The sequence below is a fragment of the Lactuca serriola genome, chromosome 1 (genome assembly GCF_051521515.1).
Source record: "Lactuca serriola cultivar US96UC23 chromosome 1, Lser_US96UC23_V15, whole genome shotgun sequence".
In the NCBI taxonomy this organism is placed as follows: domain Eukaryota; kingdom Viridiplantae; phylum Streptophyta; class Magnoliopsida; order Asterales; family Asteraceae; genus Lactuca; species Lactuca serriola.
The window spans coordinates 29211848-29223353 of NC_136408.1; the positions used below are offsets into that span (position 1 = coordinate 29211848).

General features: G+C 42.1%; 2 protein-coding genes across 2 annotated transcripts; both read right to left on the reverse strand.

Moving 5' to 3' along the window:
• Window positions 1-4788: 4788 nt before the first annotated feature.
• LOC145052924 (uncharacterized) lies at window positions 4789-5268 on the reverse strand. Its single transcript, XM_079000852.1, has one exon. It carries the CDS (start codon window positions 5266-5268, stop codon window positions 4789-4791), a length of 480 nt encoding a protein of 159 aa, XP_078856978.1.
• Window positions 5269-7023: 1755 nt separating this feature from the next.
• On the reverse strand, window positions 7024-8838 carry LOC145052932 (uncharacterized). Its single transcript, XM_079000863.1, has one exon. It carries the CDS (start codon window positions 8836-8838, stop codon window positions 7024-7026), a length of 1815 nt encoding a protein of 604 aa, XP_078856989.1.
• Between the last annotated feature and the right edge of the window lie 2668 nt (window positions 8839-11506).

The window sequence follows — 11506 nt, forward strand, 5'->3', positions numbered from 1 at the left end:
AAAATCAAATTCATTAGATAGAAATTAAGAACAAACATCAAGTCATATGATTAGATTCACAACTAGAAAGTCAAAACATGAGTTGGAGAAATTAGAGTTCTAGCCACACATGACTAGAACAAAACCAGAAATCTAGAAGATGAAATCAAGAATTAAAATGCTTACAAATATGAAATCAAAATGTTTACAAATGTTTAACGGACAATCCTTGCTAAAAACTTCAACTCCTTCTCCCCAAAAATGCATTTTCTCTGCTCTGCTTACCCCCAAAATGACCTCATTCCCGTAATAAGAAAAGATGAAAAACTGCCAAAAAGACAGTTTTTTAAGTCGAACACGCCCCGTGTCGAAATAGAGCAAATCAACACGACCCGTGTTGATTGTAAACCAACCCTTCAATTCTCTATTCCAAATTTGAAGTACGATGCTCAAAAATGCCCAGCTAGCCCAACACGCCCTGTGTCCATATAGGCTAAATGAACACGGGTCGTGTTCATCATAGTCAAAAAAATTTGTTTGATAGTCAAACACGCCCCGTGTTGCCCTCTGAATGCTCGTCCAAACTTGATTTTTCTAATTCTTCCGATTCTTGCCCAATCGTCCCGCAATCTTCACCAACGCTCCCTAGCACCTCCAAAAGCACGCTCCAACCTCCGGTTCACCTGAAAATGACATGAAAGAGCGCAAATAAGGCTGTTCAAGAAATTAACCTAGATATGCTAAAATGAAATAAAAACAACGAAATTATGCTAAGGATATACATAGAAAAAGGGCTAAAAGTTGTGCAAAAAGGGTGCACAAAATGCACCCAACAGATCTCCCCAAGCTTAGACCTTTCTTGTCCTCAAGAAAGAACAAGAAACAGACGAAACATTGTGCACCCAACAGATCTCCCCAAGCTTAGACCTTTCTTGTCCTCAAGAAAGAACAAGAAACAGACGAAACATGACGATTTCTGGATGACAAAAAGAAACTTAGAACGAAAAGGGGATGAAGGATCCTAAAGGTTAAGAATGAATGCATGCAATGTAATGTCATGAAAATTTAAGGTATGTAGAAAATACACTTGAGAAACAAAATGAAGCAAAAGAAAAGAAGATTAAGAACAAACACAAAATATGTACTTTTGTAACTAAATAAAGGTACGATCAGACTTTACATCAATAAGGCTTCGATCATTGATACCTTGGCAACCATCCTGTTTCCTTCCACATATCACAGACTCTCAATGTGAGGAAGACTTGAAACGGTGTAACCCAATAATCCAACCAAAGTGTTATTTAATCTTTATACCTTACTAAGCTTTATGGGCAAAAATAACATAGTCCGGATCTCATGTCCCTAAGACTAGATGGCCAAGAATCAGAATCGACGCATCCTTAAGAACCCGTCACGGCGAATCAGCTTTCGCTGAAACAGTGAGCCCACCCGAAGGGGCCCAGCTCCTATGCTTTCACTTTTTCGAGAGCCACAAGTATCATCTCACACAGTTCTTCATTCACCAGATTTGACTTTAATTGGCTTTTGATTTGATTGAACTTTGATTTGTACTTCGTTTTGAACTTGCATTCTTCAATCTTCATTTTTGGAATTTCTTTAGATTTCTTCGTTTTCGCATTTGAGAATCTGCTTAGGGTACTAGATATGACAGTTGTACCCTTCCTTCTTTCTTGACTGTGTGGGTCTGATACTTAAGCTCTCTGTTACCGCGAGGGTAACGCGTGTCAACAAATAGGTCCGTGTTCTGTGGGTTCAGAGTTGCCGATAAAGATTCTTTTTAAACATTCAAAAGCAAATCATCCTAAAGCTGTTATTACCGCCCAAAAAACGTTTCAATATAAATTTCTTTTATTATCTAAGGCTAGGGTCTCGAATTACGGTGTTTGGGTCCCCTAGTTATGACAGCTGATTCTACACTTCCGGTAACTATCCAGTCGCCTCAGAATTCTTTCATTTCATGGAGTAATTGTATGTAAAGAGTGTCATCATCTCGTACACTTTTTTTTTTGAAAAACAAATTCAAGGAAAATGGAAATAAGAAAATAAAATAGAAAAGAGAAAATGAGAGATAATAAAATAGAATAAAAAAAACTTTGAAAAAAAATGAAGTAAAAATTTTGAAAATAAGAAAATGCATGCATGAGAATGAGTGAACCTATGAGAATGAGTACGATGCTCGGAGAGGGTGGAACAACCTAAAACGGAGGTGGAGGAGGAGGATAGTAGCTGGGGTTTCGGGTCCAAGCCCAGAAGTCCTCCTCCTGTTTGCGCTGACGCTCTTGATCCCCGGGCGTACTAAGTGGTGAAGGTGGAAAAATTCTGGGTCAGGCTGGCAATATCTTGCTGGTAGGTGTCGAGGCGGGTATGGATTGACTGGAATGCATCCATATACTGCTGATGATAAGGTGGGGGTGCAGCAAAATGGGATGAGCTGGCACCACCGGTGGGAGAAGCATGGTGGGGCTCCTCCTCCTCTTCATCATCATCACCATCTTCCGCGTTGTCTTCACTTTGCTCATCTACCTCGGTGGAGTATGAGTGGGGGAAGATGTATGGAATGATTTGTCAATCGGTCGTGTGAATGGGATTTCGGAAATCAAGAATGCCTTTATTTTCTGGTGTGATGAGGAGCTTTGGATCATGATTTTGACCCACGATCTAATGGTGTGTGCCATCGCTTGCCGAACGGAAGAGTCGCATGGACTCAAGGATAGTAGTGGTGAGATAAGGCTCACCCGGCAGTGGCTGATGGGGACCGAGGTATGGGGCTCGGATTTGGGCGCTCTTGGCGAGCATGCTGACAATACCCCGCAAACAATTTTTCCTGATCGGGATGTGCTCAGGCGGATGAGCTTGTGGCACACAAACCGACCATAATGAGGAATGAGGTTATTCTCGAGATGGGTCATTGCATAGAGGATTTTGAGCTCTAGCGCGCTGATGGTGCTTCGCTCCTCTCTAGGGGCGACGAGCGAAGCAATGATTCTATGGGCTACCTTCATCACGGGATGGATAAGTGATGAGGCTTTGGCAGCGCTAGAGACATATGGGTGTTGTTGGGTGAGTTGGGTCCACTATGTCAAGTCAAAGTATCCTTGAATTGGTCAGTGGGGCCAAATGTGTTTTCCGTTGGGGCCCCCACAATGGCATTGATTTGATCCAAAGAGATATCATAGTCTTGATTCATTAGACGGAAGTAGAGGATCCCATGGTCCAAATAAACTGAGGACAGAAACTCAGCTGTTGGGACTTTATAGCTCAATTCATGGACCCTCAACAAGCCGTGCCACCCTATGTTGCGAAACAGGGTTTTGACTTGATTGTAAACATACAACTCTTTTAGAGATGGGACATGCGCGAATTTTTGGATGGCATGACCCCGTTTAAGGAATAACTCAAGTTTACCCTGTTGAATTGGGCCAAGACATACGACACCGCAATGAGACGGGTCGGCTGGGGGTGTTGGGGACCTAGGTGGAGCTGATGGGGATCTAGATGGAGGTGATGGAGTCCTAGGCTTCCGACGGCGGGCGGATGATTTGGTCTGTCTTGGTCTTTTGGAAGATGCAGCTTCCATAGTCAAGTTTGGGACAAATTAAGAGTCAATAGGTCAAAATGTCAAAAAGTCAACTGTTGACGGGTCCAGTCAACTTCGAATTTGGCCACCAAAATTTCGTGGGAAATTTGGTTTTCAAAGGTTTCCTACTAAGAATCAAGTCCTAATAGACCACAATTTCAAGTAATTTGACTCAAGAACACAAAATCCAAAAGTTAAGAGTTGGAAAGAATTTACCGAATCGTGTGTTGGATTGTGTTGTTCTTGATGAAAAAGATCTTCCTTAACCTCCCCAAGTTTGCCCCTTTCAAGATTAAGACACTAAAACACCAAAATCAAATGAGATTGTCGGATCTAGGGTTTGTCAAAACCCCCAAATCCACCATTAAAATGCAAGAAAATGGTGTTTAAGATGGAGAAGATGAAGTGTAGATGATGAAAATCAAACCTTTTTGTAGATGGAAGCCAAAATCTTGAAGAAATCGAAAGGTTTTTTGATGAAAATCGGACCTAAGGTTTTTGTTGGGAGAGAGAGGCTGTTAGGAAATGAAAGTGGGGATAATGAGGTCAAGTCCCGATTTTTTTTCTTTAAAAAGGGTCGGAACTGCTGCGCGGACACGACCCGTGTCGCTGCAGGCCAAATTGACATGCCCCGTGTCGGGGGGGGGGGGGGGGTTATGCTGAGTTAAGGATGAACACGACCCGTGTTGGGTCTAGGCCAAAATAAACACGACCCGTGTTGCTCTCTGGAAGAATTTAGGGTACTTTTTGCACGGACACGACCCGTGTCCATTATAGGCCAAAACCAACACGACCTGTGGTGCTCTCTGGAAGAATTTGGGACTTTTTTTTCATGAACACGGCCCGTGTTCCATTAAGGCTAAGAGGGACACGACCCGTGTTGCTCTCTGGAAGAATTTGGGACTTTTTTTACATGAACACGGCCCGTGTTCCATTAAGGCTAAGAGGGACACGACCCGTGTTGCTTTCTGGAAGCTAATCCCCACTTTTTGAACTTGAAAATTTCTCACTCTTCGAAATGAAATGCTTTTGCATTCCTAGGTCCGTTTGCTGATTTTAAATTATGTTTAAATGCATTTGGAACATTGAAAACCAAAAACTCAAAGAAATGGAAATTGTTTTTAAATAAAAGACAGAAATACCCCCGGGTTGCCTCCCGGTTAGCTGCCCTTGTTTTAAGTCGTTGGCTCGACTTTTCCCTCATGTGTGTTTCAGTCTTGGTATGTGGGGTTCTCCAACTCGTCAACCTCTTCATTCTTCACCTCAAATCCTTCATAAAACAGCTTCAGCCTTTGACCATTGACTTTGAATGTTTTACCCGTTTGTTTGCTCGTGATTTCCACCGCACCATGGTCAAACACCCTTGTGACCACGAAAGGACCAACCCATCTCGATCTCAACTTTCCTGAAATTAGCTTGAATCTTGAGTGGTAAAGCAACACTTTTTGTCCTTGTGTAAAAGTCTTTCGGGAGATTGCCTTGTCATGGTATGCTTTTGTTTTCTCCTTATAGATCATGTTGCTTTCGTATGCATCATTATGAATCTTCTCTAGCTCTTGGATATCAAGTTTCCTTTTATTTCCCACCTCATCTTCACTCATGTTGAATTTCTTTACCGCCCAAAAAGCTTTATGTTCAAGCTTAACTGGAAGATGACATGCTTTACCAAACACAAGCCTATATGGGGACATACTAATGGGAATTTTAAAGGCGGTGCGGTATGCCCATAGGGCATCATCTAGCCTTAAGCTCCAATCTTTGCGGTTTGGGTTGACCGTTTTCTCCAAGATACTTTTGATTTGCCTGTTTGAGACTTCTGCTTGTCCATTGGTTTAAGGATGATAAGCTGTTGAGACTTTGTGTGTCACTCCATATTTCTTCAAAACAGCTTCTAGCATCCGATTGCAGAAATGGGTCCAGCGGTCACTTATGAGTGCCTTTGGTGTGCCAAACCGTGAGAAAATCTGTACCTTAAGGAAATCGACTACAACTTTGGAATCATTAGTACGGGTGGCCTTAGCCTCCACCCATTTTGACACATAGTCCACCGCTAACAAAATATAAGAACAACCAAAAGAGGGCAGAAATGGTCCCATAAAATCAATACCCCATACATCAAAAATCTCACATACTAGAATAGGGGTAAGGGGCATTTGATTTCTAGAGCTTAAAGATCCGGATTTTTGGCACTTTTCACAGTGTGCACAAAGCACATAGGAATCATGGAAAATAGAACGCCAAAAGAATCCACTATCTAAAACTTTTCTAGCTGTCCTTTGGGGTCCAAAGTGACCACAACAAGCATAAGAATGCAAAAAATTAAGGATAGATTGTACCTCTTTTTGCTCAACACACCTGCGAATTACTTGGTCCGCACAATACTTCCAAAGGTAAGGCTCGTCCCATATGTAGCGTTTGGCTTCCTTCTTGATTTTGTCTCTTTCCCAACGGGATGAATCTGGGGGAAATTGACTTGTGACCAAGTAATTGATGATATCTGCATACCATGGTGCTTCTTTGGCTACAAATAGATGCTCATCTGGAAATGTGTCACAAATTGGTATACCATCTTCGGCTGATACAATGCGACTTAGATGATCCGCAACCAGATTTTCCTTTCCACTCTTGTCTTTGATCTCAATATCGAACTCTTGCAAAAGCAGCATCCACCGTATTAACCTCGACTTTGAATCTTTCTTTGTAAGCAAGTGCTTTATGGCTGCATGGTCCGAATATATGATCACTTTAGTTCCAAGGAGGTATTGTCGGAACTTCTCTAAAGCAAAGACAATAGCAAGCAACTCTTTCTTTGTTGTGGTGTAGTTGCCTTGTGCCCTATCAGGGGTCTTTGATGCATAGTAAATGACATGATGTGCTCGGTCAACCTTTTGTCCCAAAACCGCCCCAACCGCGGTATTGCTAGCATCGCACATGATCTCAAATGGAAGATCCCAATTTGGCGGTTGAATAATGGGGGCGGATGTCAACAAATCTTTCAAAAGATCAAATGCCTTCTTACATTCATCACCAAACTCAAAATCGGCCTCCTTTTATAGAAGTTGACATATCGGCACCGTGATCTTGGAAAAATCCTTTATATACCACCGATAAAAACCTGCATGGCCAAGAAAAGAACGTACTTCCCGAACATTTGTCGGGTATGGTAAGCTCTTAATAACATCTGTTTTGGCCTTGTCAACTTCTAAACCTTTTTGGGACACCACATGTCCAAGTATCAAGCCCTTGTCAACCATAAAATGACATTTTTCATAATTAAGGACTAAGTTCGTGTCAATGCACCTTTGTAATATTTTGGTGAGATTTTGAAAACATTCATTAAATGAGTTTCCATAAACAGTAAAATCGTCCATGAAAACCTCTATGATATTTTCGACATATTCTGAAAATATGCTCACCATACATCTTTGGAAAGTCGCGGGTGCATTTCACAAGCCGAAGGGCATGCGTCTATACGCAAAGGTGCCGAAGGGACATGTGAATGTGGTTTTCTCTTGGTCTTCCGGGGCAACCGGAATTTGATGAAAACCAGAGAAACCATCAAGGCAGCAATAGTGGGATTTCCCGACCAATCGTTCAAACATCTGATCAATGAATGGCAAAGGGAAGTGGTCTTTGCGGGTGGAAGCATTCAACTTCCTATAATCGATACAAACTCTCCACCCGTTTTGCACACGGGTGGGTACCAATTCTCCCTCGGAGTTTTTGACAACGGTGACTCTGGCTTTTTTCGGGACTACTTGCACAAGACTCACCCACTTATAATCAGAAATGTGGTAGATTACACCTGCATCCAAGAGCTTCATGATCTCCTTTTTAACCACCTCCATCATAGGTGGATTCATCCTCCTTTGTGCTTCACGGGTTGGCTTGAAGTCCTCTTCCATCAGTATTTTGTGCATGCATAACGATGGGCTCAACCCTTTTATATCCGCAATGGTCCAACCAATAGCCTCCTTGTATTTCTTCAAAATTCCAACTAACTCTTTTTCTTCTTCTCGTGCCAGCTTGGTCGAAATTATCACTGGTAGTGTCTCTTCCTCTCCAAGATAAGCATACTTGAGATGGTCAGGAAGAGCCTTCAACTCAAGAGTTGGTGGTTGTACTATGAATGAGAGAAGTTTCGGATTGGAACTTTTTAGCTTCATGCGGGGTGGTTCGACTCTCATGGGTTGTGCTTTCTCCAAGGAATCAATTACTTCAATCAATTCTTCCTCCAATGTGTACTTGTCAACCAAATCCTTAATCCCTGTCTCATCAAAGTGTTTGCTCAAGATGGTGGCTAGCACATCTTGGCTTAACATCTCAAAACAATCATTAGTACATGAATCAATAACATCTATGAAGTTTAAAGAATGAATATCGCTAGGATAATGCATGGCTTCAAAGATATTAAAGTTAATCACCTCACAATCGAACTCCATTGACAAAGTATCATTGGCTACATCTATTTTTGTTTTTGAGGTACTCATAAAAGGTCTCCCCAAAAGGATGGAGCTCGATTGTGGGGTGTTTTCATCACCCATGTCTAAAACATAAAAGTCAGCGGGAAAAACAAGCTCATTAACTAGCACTAACACGTCCTCCAATACACCTTTCGGGTGTACCAAAGACCGGTCAGCCAGTTGAATGATAACTCTGGTTTTTGATAAAGGTCCAATTCCCATTGTCTTATAACTTGAATAGGGTAAGACATTAATTGATGCTCCAAGATCAAGCATGGCACGTGGTACAAAAAGGTTACCCATTTTACAAGGAACCGTGAAAACACCCGGGTCCTTGCATTTTTTTGGTAGCCGCTTTTGTAACACGGCTGAGAAATTTTCACCAACCTTCACAGTTTGATTTCCTTTAAGCTTTTTCTTAGATGTGCAAAGTTCCTTAAGGAACTTAGCATATCTAGGAATCTGTGTAATGGCATCTAAAAGAGGGATATTGATTTCAACCTTTCGAAACATGGCCATGATCTCGTCATCTTCCCTTTCTCTTTTGGTGCATGCCAGCCTTGAAGGAAATGGAGCTGGTGTGACTTTCACTTCGGATTCTATTAGCTTCCTAGACTTTGGAGTACTCTTCTTTTCCTCTTCTTTGACAGCTTCTTCCACCTCAATCTCTTTCTCTTCTTCTTCTTCATCCGGCATCTTTGGACTTTCATAACTTTTCCCACCTCTTAGGGTAATTGCACACACATTGTGTTTTGGGTTCTTCTCCGTTTGAGAGGGTAGCTTGCCTTGCGACTCCATCTTACTCATGGATTGAGCAAGTTGTGATACTTGTTGCTCCAAGCTTTTTATGCTTGTCTTGGTTTCTTGTTGAAAGCTTTGAGTTCTTGTGGCAAGGCTTTTTACTATGTTCTCTAAGGACATACTTGAAGAACTTGCTTGTGGAGGGGGTTGTTGTGGGTGCCTTGGTTGGTAATTTTGAGGTTGGAATGGTGGTCGTTGTTGATTTTGAGGAAATGGTGGTCTTGGTTGATATTGATGCGATTGATTTTGCGGATAATTCCCTTGTTGATTGCCTCCCCACCCTTGATTATTGTTCCATCGCTGATCACCTCTTGGTTACTCATAACCTCTCTAATTTGCCCCAGAATAGCCTCCCATGACTTTTGCTTCTTCATAATCTTCCTCTTGGAGTTGTGGGCACATATCGGTTGGATGCCCCACTTGGGTGCAAATACCGCATGGGCGGGGTGTGGGCTGCACACCTTTGTCTTTGGCCAACATCATGACTACTTTCGTGAGCTCGGACAATTGAGCTTCAATCTGCGGAGTTTGAACTTCTTTTACACCCTGGGGTGCATCCGTATACCATTCTTCGTCATGGCTTGAATGTTTGGAATCTTCAACCATATTCTTGATTAGATTTCGGATCTCAGTTGGGGTCTTATCGGGCAAAGATCCGCCACTAGAAGCATTGAGAAGTCTTCTTTCCATGGGGGTCATACCTTCAATGAAATACTGTAGGAGCTGATACTCGGTGATCCCGTGCTTTGGACAACGGGCGCAAAGCTTTTTAAATCTTTCCCAGTATGTGTGAAAAGCTTCTCTTTTGTGTTGCTTGATTCCGATAATTTCCCTCCGTAGGGCTGAAGCTTTCATTTCGGGAAAATACTTGTCCAAGAACAACCTCGCAAGGTCTACCCAAGTAGTCACCGTCCCCGGTGGGAGGTCATAGAGCCAGTCTTTGGCGGCGTCTTGCACTGCGAAGGGGAATTCCCTAAGCTTGATCTGATCATCTGTGACATTGTGTGGTTTCATACCCACACATACTACATGGAACTCGGTGAGGAACTTGTGAGGATCTTCATTCTCTAGGCCCCTAAATGTTGGGAGTAAGTGAATGAGCCCGGATTTGAGTTCCAAGTTGGTGGCAGCTGGGTATGTGATACAAAGAGGTTGTTGACTAACCTCTTGTCTTGACCACTGACGGAGAGTTTGTTCGGGTGGTGGGTTTGGAGGATCTTGATTCCCTCCAAGGTTGTGTGCTATGGCTTGAGAATTGGGTGTTGTTTCTGTAGGTGAACTGTTTAGGATATTATGAATAGGTGAAGAGGGTGGAGTGGTATTTATAGGTGAGGCTAGTTGTGGTGAGAGTGATGGGTTGTCTGTTTCTGATGTGGATACACTTGAGAGGGGTATGTCCTCCCAAATGTTGATGACCGGGGGATTGGATGATGAAGAAGTACCGGAAACCGGTTGCCTCTTACGAAGCTTGGCTTGCTTCCTTAACTTCTTTGCAGTCTTCTCTATCTCCGAATCAATTGGCAATGGCGTACCTGTACGAAAAGATCTAGGCATAAACAATTAGTAACACCGTCTCCCTGATAGCTTCATTTTATTTACTTCTTTTTATAGTTTATTTTAGCACATTTCATTCGCATTTTAGTTAACTTCCATGCATATTTTCCCCTTTGTTATTTTTATGACCATTTTGGGGTACTTTCTAGTTTCTTGAGCATCATTGCAGATTTTCTTGGAAACTAGCGGGGCGGCACTCTTGGGAGGCGATTGGGCTTGAAAGGAATTGGGGATTTCGAGCTTGATGGCTATGAACGTGACTCATGGGGTAGACTTGTCAATTGCTTGAAGGCTTGGAAGAATTGAGCTTTAAATTTGAAAGACGCAGGAGAATTCTTGAGTGTGCAAGATCAATATTTGGGAGTTTGCGGAAGTTTAGAGTGATGTGGATGGACAAATTGGGCTTTAATTGAAGAAACATTGAAGAAAAATGGGCTAGGAGTTGATTGGATTTGAACTGGGCCAATGGATTAGCTGTGGGGGCCCAAAACTTGAAGAAGCCCAAAATTACCCGTCAGAGCTCGCGGCCCGCGTAAGATTCCCCGCGGCCCGCGTGGATTCCTGACAAGGGCAATTTCGGGATTTTACTAAGAGCTCTATTTTGGGAAGTTTGGTGTGCCTCTTTAGCCTTATCTTGAAGGTCCGATTTTGAGACTTTCTCTCGGGAGTTTGGAGCACTTTTGGAGGCCAAGAACACTTGAAGAATATCTTCTTTTCATCTCTTGAATCTTGTCAAATGTTTGGTACAATCTTATCTAACTTTGTTCTTTTGAGTTTAGCCATGCTTGGCTAGACAAATCTTGGTTGACTTTTTGTTGAATCTTTTGAACTTTTGTTAGATGTTGAAGAATCCATGAACTTGTTCTTAAATCTTTATGGAAATGTTTTATGTTTTATCATATTATCACTACTAGTATGTTTTTATTCATGAGTTTAAATGTGTTTGTGGTGATTAGTTGGCTAATTTCTTGATTAAGTAAATGATCCTCAAATTAGCAAGCAACAAATGATTTTTGTGTTGTTTTTGCTTCACACAATCATAAAAACATTTCCTCCAACATGGTGGTGAAATCATTTAACCCCTCTTGGATTTGGTGACTTTTTGGTTCTT